Source organism: Anguilla anguilla, chromosome 14 (assembly GCF_013347855.1).
Source record: "Anguilla anguilla isolate fAngAng1 chromosome 14, fAngAng1.pri, whole genome shotgun sequence".
Taxonomy (NCBI): domain Eukaryota; kingdom Metazoa; phylum Chordata; class Actinopteri; order Anguilliformes; family Anguillidae; genus Anguilla; species Anguilla anguilla.
Genome location: NC_049214.1, coordinates 9147925 through 9162873, shown reverse-complemented (window position 1 = coordinate 9162873; position 14949 = coordinate 9147925). Strand labels below are relative to the sequence as shown.

General features: G+C 43.1%; 1 protein-coding gene across 1 annotated transcript; it reads left to right on the top strand.

Moving 5' to 3' along the window:
* The first annotated feature begins 8 nt into the window (after positions 1–8).
* dhx29 (DEAH (Asp-Glu-Ala-His) box polypeptide 29) lies at positions 9–13735 on the top strand. Its single transcript, XM_035390259.1, has 27 exons — positions 9–575; positions 866–945; positions 1050–1163; positions 1367–1496; positions 1731–1870; positions 2164–2304; positions 2630–2756; positions 3151–3306; positions 3436–3604; positions 4029–4149; positions 4617–5228; positions 5649–5792; positions 6157–6333; positions 7088–7228; positions 7329–7473; positions 7721–7841; positions 8017–8101; positions 8237–8325; positions 8540–8668; positions 8904–8979; positions 9631–9855; positions 10078–10214; positions 10351–10441; positions 10750–11067; positions 11772–11903; positions 12813–12909; positions 13274–13735. Exons 1-27 carry the CDS (start codon positions 404–406, stop codon positions 13327–13329), a joined length of 4125 nt encoding a protein of 1374 aa, XP_035246150.1. The 5' UTR covers positions 9–403; the 3' UTR covers positions 13330–13735.
* Positions 13736–14949: the final 1214 nt, after the last annotated feature.

The following is a 14949-nucleotide window of genomic DNA, read 5'->3' as shown; positions in this document are numbered from 1 at the left end:
TTTCAACAACAAGCGCATTTCCGGTATGGCAAGCGGGAGAGGACAATTGTCGTGGACTACAGAGACTTTTAGTTTGTAATGGAAGGACATATAAAATATTACGTTGTAGAAAGAAGGCTAGTATTGTTTAAGAAAATAAATCTATAATATTCGCTCGTAAACACTTACGTGTAATGTATTTCGAAGATCGTCTCAATTTCAAGTTGAACGTGAAAGGCTACTGCTGGTGCTGTCTGGCTACCTTCTTCAGCTAGTTAGCTAGCATAGTGGAAACTAGGCCGGTTGATGCCAACGTGCCACACAGATAGCTGGCTTCGTGCATGATCCAGCTTCACGGTGACAGGCAGATGTCCGATTCGAATATATAGCCCTGGTTTTACGGTCAAATAATCACTAGCTCGCAATGGGTGGGAAAAAGAAAAAGTCGGCGAATTCAACTGCGGTGCCACCGGCTGCAGCATGCAATGATAACGCTCCTTCTGGAAATGACATGCCAGACGCAAATGCTACTGGAAAGAAACCACAGCAGAAACAAAACTCTGTTAAAACTGCTGCGAAGGACAACAAATCCAAAGGTGTGTTGATGTAGCGACTTATTAACTTCCTTTTGCGCAAGAAAGTCTTCATAGCTAGTTATCGATAATTCAAACTTCGCTAACTAGCTGTTTCATTTGGTTATTGCAGAATTGTCTTTGGTTATTGCAGAATTGTCCCTGTTATCACTCCGATTGCATGTCATAGATGTCGTTATTGCACATTTCCGATGTCCTTAACATATACTTCCGTGGAATTGTATAATTCCAAAAATAGTTATATATTACTGTTCTTATGTATAATATTATTGTTTTTATTTTATTTATCAAAGCGCCGAAGACATACAGCTTCACCAGTACTCCACAAGTAGATACAGGGGGAATACCAATACATGACAAGTCTATTCTCAAAGTAAGGCGTTCTGGCTTGCACAGCCTCTATTTATTCAAAAGCTAGAATGAGCCTGTTGAACATCGAGTTTTAATGCCCTTGCCAATGCTTGCTGTTTTTTAAAGGTTTTCATACAAGCGGACTTGGAGAAAAAAATAATCAAGCTGATCAATGACTATAGACAAGAAAATGGTGATAAAGGACCAGTATCAGGGAGACTGACAACAAAAAAGCTTCTGGTAGGTGGATTTTCTACATGGCGAAGCAAGAAAATGCTGCCTTTCAACATGAAATTGGCATTTTAAGGTTTCACCTTAATTTTCAAGCTTTGGTCATTGTGATATAGGTTCATTGTTTTTTTAATTTTGTCATTTGCATGATGATACCCTGCAGTCAGAATAAGTGAAGATGAGCTGTCAGTCCTCATGCTTTCTCTCTACAGGACTTATACACAGCTCTGCAGAAACTCCACTTTAAGACAGAGCACATAGAGGAAGCTATGAAATCCAGCGTGCTGTATGGGGGGGATCTGCACTCTGCACTCGACTGGCTTTGCCTAAATCTCAAGGATGGTAAATGCAGAGCAAAGATTTATTTTACCTTTTTCATTTTACTCATTTAAGTTATTAGACCTGTTACACAAATCCCTATTTCTTTGCATTGCACTGAATCTGAAAATAGAGCTTGTTATTCCTGTTAACTCTTGTCTAGTCCCCTGACCACTAGAGCAGCAGTGCTATACTTAAAATATGCCTTCTGTGTTGGTATGATTGCTGCCAAATGTTCAATTCCTGTTGTTTGAGCAGAGGAGCTACCTGAGGGTTTCAGTCAAAAGATGCACGAGGAGAACCATAAGACCAAGCCAAAATTTCAGAACCCGACAGAGAGGAAGCAACAGCAGCCTAGAGCAGAGGTTCCCAAAGAGCCAGACCGAGAAGATGCAAAGGTACATTTCATTTACTATCTATAGTAATGCTGCTCTACCCCTACCCTAAAACGACATCCACTTCATTTTGCTTGGGTCAGTTCTCCGCTACCTACAACAGAAGCACTTGTAAATTGTACATTGAGGAAGTACTTAGAGCACTGTAGATAAAACAAAATACAATATTTAATATTTCAGAGCATTTGAAATTCAGTGCATTTTATCGGTTATACAGGAGGGAATGAGTGAACACGAGTAACACCTGGAATACCTGTCTTGATCTTTGAGTGTTTTGTTGGTTGTCTTTATGGTAGAAGGCTCCTGTAAAGGATGAAGCAACAAGCATGAAGGATTGGATCCTGAGATATGCTGAACAGTCCAGCGAAGATGAAAGTGAGGAAGAAGAGGACAGAGGGAAACCACGAAACCCAGAGCTGAATGAGAAGTTTGATCCTGTAAGTTGTTAACATCTAGAACCATCTTACACTCCTCTCAAAAGAGTGAGTGCGTATGGTGGCCTGATAGATAACACCAAATTATTGTAAGAATTTCTTTCTTCTGGATATCAATTTTAAAAAAAATATTTTATTTATTTATTTTTCAAATATCAAGAGGATACAGAATCTTTTTTATTTCTGTGGTTGTGTGTATTATTTCAAATGCATGTTGATCTGGGTCTGTTATGAAGTGTGGTCCCTTTTTTTGCAACGGTGATTTTGTTTGAGTGACATTGTTGCCATGGTAACATGGGTGAGTTGAAATGTGTGTTGTCTTGTGCAGAATGACAGATACCTGGTGCTCACAGCCCAGCTGTATGACGCGAGAGAAATGGCCGTTTCAGCAAAAGCAAAGAGAGACAAAGCCGGCCAAAGGACTGCACAGGACAGAATCCGAGTCATCCAGCAAGGTCTGCCAGAGAGACACTGACTCCACGAGGCTCTGCCTCAGTACATTGACTCATTGCTTTTAGATGCAATTTGTGAAGTATTTTTGTATGAGACCCTTCTGCAGGGATTTCACGTTGGCAGTCCAAACAGCAACAAAAAATGATTTGTACAATTACTAAATCATAGGTGTGATAACGCCGCCTCAGTAAAAACTAACAACCATAGCCAAAGAATTGCAATTGTCACATTATGGCAGTCTCTAAAATCAGACTTGAGTCAGGACCTTTCACACTGGGAGGGTGAGGCTAGATCGACCCATATCGGCCCACTTCACAATCACAGCCTGAAATTTAGGATATAGTGTGCATCATAACCGCCATAATTAATATGAATGTCATTTTACTCATGTTTCAGAAATGAAGCCATTGGAATCACATCCAATGTTTAATCCAGCAATAAAAGTGACTGAAGCTCCCAAAGAGGAGAAGAAACCAGCTCCTGTTCTGGAGGGAAAGGAGGATCTGAACTTTAGCCTTTTTGAAAAATCTGAAGCACCCCCAGCAGAAAAGAGTAAGGCACTCAAACCGCTACTTTAAGGCAGGCCACAAACTGGCCTTTTAATCATAGCTTTGCATTTTGAATTACTGTACATGTCGATCAGCGGTGGTAATGTGGCATTTTGCAACGCTGTGTATCCAGCAGTGAAGAAGAATGAGCCAAAAGACATCAGAAACTTTGACTATACATCCCGGAGCTGGACAGGCAAGTCTCCCAAGCAGTTTCTTATCGACTGGTGCAGGAAAAACCTCCCCAAAAGCCCACCACCATCCTTCCAGAAGGTTCCTGTGGGCAAGTACTGGAAATGCAGGTTTGTAAACGTGCTTAAATGTTTGTGGATACATTTTGTAAGCACGGTTAATGATAAAATTTGATTGCATGCATGTCTTGTGAATGAGGCCCAAAGTCTTTTGTCTGGATATTGGGATCATACCGTTTTGAGATGTTGTGATATGTCAGCAATGATTTATCCTATTAAATATAAAATGTTCAGATCTTTTATGATAAAAATAGTTCTTGGATGTTGTCATGGATAGTATGGAAACTGTACTTAAGATGTTTAGGCTGTAAGTAGTTTCAGAAAGTTTTACCGACTTAATACTGTAGAGCCATTAACAATTGAATTGAACATTAACTGTAGGCTCCCTGTGGTTCATGTGTTTAAACTGTGGTTGAGAACTGAATGGATGCTGCATTAAGCTGCATTAAGATGAATACGTGTTGATCTTTCCCAGAGTGCGCGTTCAAAGGGTTGAAAACGTACTGGAGGTCTGCCCCACTATCTTGACCGAAGACGGCATGCAGGCACAGCACTTGGGAGCGACCCTGGCCCTCTACAACCTAGTCAAGGGACAGGTATGGAAAATGCACTCACATCTGCCAATGGGAGCGTCAGGATGCTGAGTGCACTGAAGAATTTACTTAAGTCACAGCACTACTGGCGTTTTCTTTCTCACCCTCATTTTTTCATTCTCCTTTTTCTTTCTTTTGTTCTCTCCCTCCCCCTTCCCTTTTTTCACCCCTCACTCTCTTACTTTCTCTCACCCTCTCCATGTCCCCCTTACACCTTGTCTTTCTTATTCTTTCTCATCTCTCTCATTTCCATGTTCTCTCCCCTCTCTCCCTCATTTTCTCTCCCCACTCTCTCTATCTCTCCCTCTCCCATCATGCTCTGCTGAACGCTGTCCCCCTCTGTGTCTCTCTCCCTTCTCTCCCTCTCTCCTTCATTATCTCCCCTTTCTCATCCCTTTCTCTCTCTCCCTCTCCCATCATGCTCTGCTCAATGCTGCCCCCCCCCCCGTGTCACTCCTCTCTTCTCCCAGTCGGTGCACCAGCTGCTGCCGTCCACGTATCGGGAGGTGTGGCTGGAGTGGCGGGACAGCGAGCAGCAGGAGGCGGAGCAGACGCGCACGGAGATCAACAAGCCCAGGGACCAGTTCATCGCCCGGCTGCTGAGCCGCCTCAAGCAGCAGCAGCCACACGAGCCGCCGTGCCCCGCCCGGTCGGGTCCGCAGGCCGCGGACGACCCCGAGGACTCGTGGGAGAACCTCCTGTCTCAGGAGGACGAGGGCCCGGGGGCGGAGGCGGCCCCGGCGGGCGGGGGCTGGGGCGCGAGCCGCGCCCTCCTGCTGAAGCTGCGCGGCTCGCCGCTAGCCCAGCGCCTGCTGCGGGAGCGGCAGCAGCTGCCCGTCTTCCAGCATCGCCAGCGCGTCCTGGAGGCCATCCGGAGGCACCGGGTGGTGGTGGTCGCCGGGGAGACCGGCAGCGGCAAGAGCACCCAGGTCCCCCAGTTCATCCTGGATGACCTGCTGGCTGGGGGGCCTGAGGCCCAGCCCTGCAGCGTGGTGGTGACCCAGCCCCGCAGGATCTCCGCCATGAGCCTGGCCACCAGAGTGTCCCAGGAGCTGGGCTGCGAGGACGGGCCAGGGGCCAAGGTGAGAGGCCTGGAGCACAGCCGTTCACCCGCTGGCACTTTAACCCTTTCAGGAGTAAGATCACAAGTGTTTAGAATGTTCTTATCTGGACTTTCTAGTGCTGATGTAACAAGCACTACTGGTAATAGAAAGTAATGGAGTTCTAGACCACTGACCCTGTACTTCAGAGAGTTAATAATAGAATAAAATAGGAATTTTGTTCTTTACCTTCACATAGCACTCAAACTTTAATGTCTGTGCAGCAAATAAAGATATGTTTATTGAACAGAACAGATATTTAATTGCAAATCGGCAAAAGTCCAATGGAACAAACACCAAAAGACAGACTGCACAGCACAATAAAGGCGATGTTATTATAGTTTAGTTCTGAATTTTGTGATATGTATTTGAGTGTGAAATAGCTGGATGTTTTGCCTGCAGACGTCGCTGTGCGGTTATCAGATCCGTATGGAAACCCGGTCGGGCGACTCGACCCGTTTGCTGTACTGCACCACTGGGGTCCTGCTGAGGAAACTGCAGCAGGACGGCCTGCTGAGCAGTTTGACACACATCATCGTCGATGAGGTGGGGAAAGACCGGCATCCCTTTCAGATATAATCCGTTCATAACACTATTCCCATTTTAGAACCCTTGCTTACCAATGATTCTTAATAAGGATTTCATTAATAATGTTGAATATCCCGAATTGCAGCACCACACAAAGGAATATCAAGGAATTTTAGTATTAGTTGATTGTAACTTCTTGTAGTTCTGCACTGAACTATATTCTCTATTTTTCTATGTAAAACAATGGTGTTTGTTGAGATGTGATGCTTTTACATGGAAAATGATGCAAAAGGACTGTGTTCTGCGCATTGGTCTTGTTTTGGAAGTGTACTGGAGTACAGCACTGGGAGCTGAGCTCTCCCAACTGTTGCTTGTGATTCAGGTGCACGAGCGCAGCGTCCAGTCGGACTTCCTCCTGACCATCCTGAGGGACATCGTTCAGAAGCGCTCGGACCTGCACCTGGTGCTGATGAGCGCCACGGTCGACTGCAACAAGTTTGCGGCCTACTTCAACCGCTGCCCTGTGGTGACCGTCCCGGGCAGGACCTTCCCCGTGGAGGTGAGCATCGGGGGCCCACATACACACTCATTCTGCAGGCACTCTTACCCAGAGCGACTCGCAGTTACATGGGTTACAGTGAGGTTAGACGGACATCAGGACATCAGGAATTCACTGTAAAAGTAAGAACCAAGTATCAACGTGAAAGACGTAGGAGTAACAAACATACTGTCTTGCCTACAGTAAGTGCCCTACTGAAGGGAAAGTGTGAATGCAGGTCTTTCGCAGCTATGACGTATTAGAAACTGGTGCAAGTGTGAGATTCAGTTTCCTTGTGAAGATATGGATGATGTTAATAATGTTGTCATTTTTTATATATGTACTGCATTTGTGGAGTAAATACTTATGTAATTTCTGACAGCAGTGAACCTTTGACAGGAAATAGCTTTTTTTGTGAATGATCATTGGTGACCAAACCACCAAAATATGTTCACTGAAATTTGGATGGGGTAAAAAGATTTTCTGCTTATTTTAATGTTCTCTTTCTAGTGTTTAGTAACTATTGTTCTGCTAATACGACCACAATCTATTTTGAGATTTATAACGAATTGGTAATTAAAGAGTGGGGCTGTCTGCTGTCTGGTGCGATGTGTGGCACAGTCTGTCAGTCGACTGTTAAGCCATATCCCCCACCCCCCCCACACGCTCGGAGGTCCAGGCATGGCACCTTCTGAGCTGTGCTGCCTTGTCTGTTAGCAAAAACACAAGCAGGTGATGACGTGACCCTCGCCTCCTGGCTGCTGTGCGCCATTAGGTTTTCCATCTAGAAGAGATAGTGGAGGAGACGGGCTACGTGTTGGAGCAGGACTCCGACTACAGCCAGAAGTTCCTGGAGGAAGAGGAGGAAGTGAACGTCAACGTCACGGTGAAAGGAGGGAAGACCCGGGTGCACCAGGTAAGACGCGCTCGTGGTTTCGCTGCAGCGTTGCTCACGAACGCCGATTCTGCAGTGAGATCTCGTTATAAAATCCCTCTGCACTTCCCCCTGGTTTTAGGACTTTGTGATCAGAGACCCAGGGGCCGGCTGGGACGGGGGCCCTGACCTGGACCATTACAGCAGCCGTACACGACACGCACTTCAGTACATGAACCCCAACAAAATCAACATGGACCTCATCCTGGACCTCCTGGATTACTTGGGTAAACTTCCACAAGGCTCCAGATACCATCCATCCATCCATCCATATTCTAAACTGCATACTCCTGGTGGGGGGGGGGAGCAACTGGAGCCTATCCCAGCATGCAGTGAGCAAGAAGCAGGAATACACACTACACAAGTTAATTTATTTCGTAACTAAAAATGATTACAGGCTAATAAAAGATATTTGTATATCTTATTGAGTGAACAGTCATATTGTCATATTAACACTGCTGTTTCCGGTGACAGATAAATCCCCTCAATTTGCTGATGTCGATGGTGCTGTTCTGGTGTTCCTGCCTGGTCTTGCGCACATCCAGCAGCTCTACGATCTCCTGTCCACAGACAGAAGATTCCGGGTCAAAGAGAGGTGAACTTTGACTTTCTACAAAGAAAGCTGGGTTTGGTCTGCAGGGAATGGTGGGCCTGGGAGGTTGAGGGATTTTCAGTGGATCAGCTGATTTCAGTCAGTTTACTAGTGTATCCTACTAGGAGATCTGTTGTGTTTGAGCACTAAAAGCATGCATGAATTTCATTTTCTGCAGATATATGTTGGTTGCTCTGCACTCTACTCTGTCTACTCAGGACCAGGCTGCTGCATTCACAGTGCCTCCTACTGGCATAAGGAAGGTACTGCTGTTAGGAAATTATTTACTTAGTTTTCTTTGTTTGAGTTTTTATTATAAAATTATAATCATATTGTAATGTAGACCTGAATGATGTGTTAAGGCTTGTCCTTTTGTGTAAATTTTATATTTCTTTCAGATTGTGTTATCCACAAACATCGCAGAGACTGGAGTTACGATACCAGATGTTGTTTTTGTCATTGACACAGGAAAAACAAAAGAGAACAGGTACAGTGTAACACATAACGTGGAATAATAAGTGTGTCTTGACCAAATCAGATGTACTCAAGCAGTACATTTAATATCTTTACTACTTGCCAGTGCCTGAAATAGAATGAAATTGCTGTGTTGTGCAGTAGTGGTGTGTGTGGAATGTTATGCTGTTGCTGTATGGTGTGTGATGGTTCCCCTTGCATTGTGCTACACTCTGCCTTGTCCACAGATATCACGAGAGCAGTCAGATGAGCTCCCTGGTGGAGACGTTCATTAGTAAGGCCAGCGCCCTCCAGAGGCAAGGTCGAGCAGGGCGGGTTCGAGAGGGATTTTGCTTTCGTCTCTTCGCCAAGTATAGGTGGGTGTCTCGTCATGGACACTTGTTGCCGTGGACACTTGGTCTCTGAGCCCTGGGCCTAGCCTGTTATGTCACAGTCAGCCAGCAGGTGACACAGTAACAAATCATCTGCCGGTAAATTTATATGCTGGTATATATCATGTAATGTATACATGTATGAAATATGATTATATAATATTTATGTTAATATTCATTGAAGATGATTTGTTTTAGTATATAAATTCTCCTGTTACAGATTTCAAAGCTTTATGGATTACTCTGTGCCGGAGATACTTCGAGTGCCTTTGGAAGAGCTCTGTCTCCACATCATGGTAAATTTGCATTTCTGATTCTTTCTTACATTATTTTACTGGCTTTTTTGCAGTATTTTTTAAATAATATATACTATGGGTGTCCCAAAGACCAGGTGTTGTGTTAAAAAAAGAAAGTTTTTTTCAAACTTCAACTGGCAGTAATTTTCCTTACAACTTCAATATGACTATCATTTCGCTACCACTTCATCTAGCCTAATTGTGGCTTGAATTGAACACAGGCATTTACATATTCATGTTCATGCTCATAATCATGGATTTGTGAGGTAACATGGTGGTTAAGGAAGTGAGCAGTTTCCAATCCCAGGTGGAGTGCTATCATTATACCCTTGACCAAGGTACTTAGCCTGACTCGCCAAAGTAAATATCCAGCCTTGTAAATGGATCACATGTATGCTATGTAAGTAAATGATAAGTACAATGATAAATAGCAGTAATGTGTATTTAAGTAGTTCTGCATGTACCTGAAAAACACCTGGTATGTCCAAAAAAACTCATTTTACTTTCAAGAGCTCTTCAGTGTCTTTTAAGCTGTGCTGCCTCTACCTTTAGACACACGTATAACCTGAATCCCTGAGATTCACCCCAGTCAAGTAAACCGTATGAGGGGGCAGAAAGGCAGGTATGAGCTCACTGTGTGTGGCCCCGCAGAAGTGTGAGTACGGCTCTCCTGAAGACTTCCTGTCCCGAGCGCTGGACGCGCCCCAGCCCCAGTCCGTGAGCAACGCGGTGAGCCTGCTGCGCCGGATCGGTGCCTGCCAGCCGGACAGTCCCACGCTCACCCCCCTGGGACACCACCTCGCCGCCCTGCCCGTCAACGTCAAGATTGGCAAGATGCTGGTCTTCGCCGCCATCTTCGGCTGCCTGGAGCCCATCGTAAGCACATCCCCTTACACCTGTAACAGGCACAGACACCACTGACTGCTGTGAACAAATCAAAGGGCTTAGCAGCATTAGCCACCTCCCAATGTAGCGTTTTCAGGCCAATTCTGGTATGCTGTAAATGCAAGAATCAGTCACAATAAGTTTTATTTATTTATTTATTTTTTATTTTATTTTTTTTATTTTTTTTTAATTGCGGTGCAATTTGTGTGACAGGCCACTATAGCTGCAGCCATCTCTGAGAAGTCTCCATTTGCTACGCCAATGAACAGAAGAGAGGAAGCCAATCTGGCCAAAGCAGCTTTTGCCGTGGCCAATTCAGACCACCTCACCATTTACAATGCATACCTGGGGTAAGTATAGATTGTTCTGTGTCTAAAACATTTTTTAAATAATTCAAAGACCACAGCTGAGATTTTCATTGATGTCATTGGCTACGTAGAATGATGTTTTGCTGCTACTGAACTGCAGGATTCTTCCCATTTTCAGGTGGAAGAACGTTCGCAGTGAGGGCACTCGCGCTGAGATGGCCTACTGCAGAAAGCACTTCCTCAATCGCACTGCCCTTTTAACCATAGAGGTATTTCCTATGACATGTCAAAGTAAGAATAACGTCTGTGGGCCTGAAAGCCCGTTTGGACGCTACTCCGGAAGCTCTCTGAATGTCAGTGTGACGTGGTTGTCACCGTCAGGACGTCTTATCACTGGTTGTGTAATATGTGCAATATGTGTAATGTGCAATGTGTGTAATTTGTGGTTGTGATTTGCTTATGTTGTTTGTTTATTTATTACACTACTATGGAGACAGCTATATGTGTGCAGCATTTGAGTCCAAGACAAATTTCCCCGCGGGGACAATAAAGTACATTGTATTGTATTGTATTGTAGGACGTGAAGCAGGAGCTGATGCGTATGATGGAGCAGGTCGGGTTCGTCCCCGCGAAGCCCAGGCGGGATCAGCGCCCTCGGGACCGGTCCGACCCGAGGCCCAGCGGGCCCCTGACGGCCAAGGAGATCGCCATCCTGAACACGGTGGTGACCGCGGGGCTGTACGACAGCGTGGGGCGGGTCCTGTACACCCCCTCCGTGGACGTCCTGGAGCGGGCCGTGTGCACTGTGGAGACGGCCCAGGGCAAGGCCGAGGTTCACCCCTCCTCGGTCAACCGCACCCTGCAGACCTACGGCTGGCTGCTCTTCCAGGAAAAGGTGAGCCCTGCACGTTTCCTTTCCAGTTGCTTGGGAGTTACTGGTTCGTTTTTTGTATTATTTTCATTTCCTTCTTATTCTTTTTTTAACTTTTTAAGCGGTGGTATGTGGTGATGTGATAGTCAACTCGATTGAGTCAGTGAAACTGTCATTGGGGATCAATTGCAGCCTGATATTATGAAGTTCATATCATAACTTCAACATAAATGTACAGACGTAGTCTCTGGTTGTTATCTGTATGATGAGTGGGGATAGATTTGTTTGGTAAAATGTGCAAATATATGTAATATAAATATAAGAAAATGCATTTCACTGTGAAAACCTATACCGTTCTGAATCTTCTTTTTCTGTTTCAAACTGTATCTGTCTGTACTTGTTATTAATTTAATGTTATTTGTTGAGGGTCTTCACTGCTTTTTGACATGTACATGTATGTACATGCCATAGTTAGAAATATTAGGCTGCGCCTGAACATGTCCAGCCGAATGCATTACATGTGCGCCTGCATAATAAACCTTTAGGAGAGTTATTTGAGTGTGTCTAGCATCTACAAAATAATCAGTTTTGTTTCATTGCAAAGTTTGCTCTCCCATTTTTTTATATTTCACAGAGCCCCATTGAGCACGGACATCTAAATATATATCCTAATTAATCATCAGAATTGTTTGACAGTTGAAGACAGTAAGTCTGTGTTGTGATTACAGGTGAAGTACTCTAAGGTCTACCTGCGGGACACTACTCTGATCTCCCCCTTCCCCATGCTGCTGTTTGGGGGAGACATTGACGTGCAGCATCGCGAGAGACTCATCTCCCTGGACGGATGGATTTATTTCCAGGTCAGGAGGTCGTCAAAGGAACGGAACTGGCAGAGCCATTTCCTCTTGAGTGTTCAGAGAGAGAACCTGCCATAGCAAATTTGAACATTCCAACTGTTCGTGTTCTTGTTTTCATATCAGGTGTAGCCCATCTTACCGTTAATCTCGTGGGAGTGTATTCCATCACGTATAAGTTAATGATTTTCTTTGTCAGTGCAGCAGTCTGATTAGATTTGACTGGGAATGACTTGGGAAGAGGCTGAACAGGGACTTGTGCCCACTTCCATTATCTCTGACAGTTAGCATTCTTTATCTCCAGCTCATGTTGACCAAGGGTTTGGTAGCTTTTTAAAGGGCCTCTCCAGATGTGCAGTCTTAACCTAGGATTCTGATTTTCTGACATGGAAAGGTTGCATGGATGTCTGACACAGTCTAAGTTTAAGATGAGTGTGGATAATGAGCTTTCTTTAATGTATAAAATGCAGATATAAATGCAGATGATTTAAGAGTAACTGGGGATAGTTGCTAGATACGCCAAAGCCTTGGTGGAAGTTTTAATGTTACATAGAAAGTTAAAAATGAAGCGTAGTGTACAGGTTGATGCTCCAGCACAATGATAACCTCCACCAAGGAGGTTATGTAATGACGTCCATCTGTCCATGACCGACATATCTGGAAAAGTCATGGTCAGATTGCCATGAAATTTACTGTACATATACATGCTCTCCAGAGGATGAAACCTGGTAATCCCATGACCTTTCCTCTAGCGCTGCCATCAGGCCAAACATATCTGGAAAAGTAATGACTGGTTACTCTGTTACTCTGGGTGAGAGCATCTGCTGTATGCCATTAAGACTCAGTTTTCTGAGCCATAATGGCAGTGCTGGCCTTTCATTCCCCTTTCCCTAATGCTCTATATGTGCTGTACAGGCTCCTGTGAGAATAGGGGTGATCTTCAAGCACCTCAGGAAGCTAATCGACTCTCTTCTGGAGAAAAAACTGGAGAACCCCAAGATGAACCTTGAAGGTAATGGGCCTGAATTCATTGCTGTTTTTTGTAGAAGAAAAAAGTAAAAGAGAGTAGTAATCCTGTTTAAAATCGAAGTAGTACATTTTAAACAGGCAGACCTGTGGTAGACAAAAGACTTAGAAACCAAAAGATTCTTTCTCCCGTGTTTAGATGCCCTGCCCCCACCCTCCTCCCCAAGTAATATGTTCTTCATTATGTGGGAAAATGACCCTATAACCCAATTCAAATGTTCACAAAATTTTGACACTTCACTTGGTATTGTATCTCATCAACAGTTTTATCCCCCAGGGATATGTGGCAACTTAGCCGTACCTTATGCATTGGTTCATAACATCTTGTTTATTTTTCCCCTGACCTCCAGATGAAAAAACGATACAGTTAATAATGGAGCTGATCAAAATGGAGAACACCGTGTGACAGGGGCTTCTGTTGGAATGTGTCAGAGATTCAACAGGATCGCAACAGCATGCTGACCAAGCTTAAGGAGAAACAAGGGAAGAAATGCTTCATAAAATATAATGAGAATGAACTCACAGAAAAGATGGCTTTCCGTGCATCGTCTATACTGCTGCCAAAACTTCAATAAATATGCTGGTGTACTCTCAGCTGTCATTTTCTGTGCAAACTGTTTTCATTTTTTACTTTGCTACCTTTGCTACATTGTTTGTTTTGTTATTGTTTTCAATGTTTTAAGTATTTAAGTATTTAACTTTGAGCCAATGCTGCAAAGAACTTCGATAAATTTTATTATATTCACAGCAAAACTGAAGAAGCAATACTTTATCAAAGAAATGCCATAATAAAATATGATTTTTAGAAATGACACAACTTATGTTTTTCATTGTAAAAAATTTTTTTTTTTAAAAAGGATTTTACAAAAATACACTATTTATATTTAATATTCACTAAATACACCAGGCTTCACCTGGACACAAACACCACACAGTTGTGATCTGTCTCTGGGTGGAGAATTTTATCATTATCATTTATCACCACTTCCTCTCTCCATCTTCAACACATTACTTCTGTTTTCTCAAAAACTTGGTTATATTAAGTCATCCAGAAACCAAAAAAAAAAAAAATTATGTTCTTTATAGCCATATTGCAACAACTGCTTCTATACTGAACTACTGAAACTATTTTGTTGGAGGTGTGATTTTGTTAGAAAAAATATTTTCCTTTTAATAATGCTTTAGATGAACATAAGTTAAAATGGTTTATTTTTTAATGAACTGTAACTTTCTTGTGATGATCAATTGATAAAAGCCTTTTGTGAAATGTTATGTCTAATGTGAGACAAGCAAGTTAAAAAGGCTGTACATACGACTCTTAGTAATCATTTAAAAATGAGCCTGACTTTGATTTATTGCACACTCAAATTTTATGGTTGTAAGAAGATTAACTTATATTGACAGCAAATTAATAAAAAAATAATCAGTCATGGTTAAGTATACAAAACTGAATTTAAGCTTTGTTTATCTACTTGTGCACAAATGTCTGACTACCTTTAAAACTGAAAATAAGAGCTAATAGGTTTTTGTGTTTTTCCATTTTACTATAATGCATTGTATGTAATTTTTCAAGCATAGTGCATTTTGAGACCAGAGTGGTATCCACAGTATAATTAACCACTATAACGAGGGCTATTCTTTGGTTTATTTGTAGAATCAATTTATTTCAAATCGAGGTGTAGATATGGTGGATTCAAAATGACAACAATCCAGTGATAATTATTTATCAATAATTACCTTTTAAATACATAAAGCCAGTCAGAAGAGGTTATCAGTTAATGTCTTGACACATTTTAAGAACAATGCTTGCTTTCTAAAGAAGAGCACGCCGTAACTGACAATCATTGACAAGAGCCATGTCATTATTCACACAGTGGCGGGAATGCTCCTGCAGAAGAAGAAATATCTGCATGCCATTTTAGCATCTTTATCACTCCCTCTATCTAAAGACAAGTTTAGCCACTTTAGTTTGAGTGACAGTGGTGATTTGGAATCCCCGAGGTGTTCATTTGGATGCACGTTTGAG

What these genes read in the sequence shown, in the direction of transcription:
- dhx29 (XM_035390259.1), top strand. Translation starts at nt 404, where the DNA reads ATGGGTGGGAAAAAGAAAAAGTCGGCGAATTCAACTGCGGTGCCACCG. An exon ending in GAAGGACAACAAATCCAAAG is followed by an intron (nt 576 to 865) that starts GTGTGTTGATGT and finishes TATTTATCAAAG; the next exon opens with CGCCGAAGACATACAGCTTC. An exon ending in CGTCTCTTCGCCAAGTATAG is followed by an intron (nt 8,669 to 8,903) that starts GTGGGTGTCTCG and finishes CTCCTGTTACAG; the next exon opens with ATTTCAAAGCTTTATGGATT.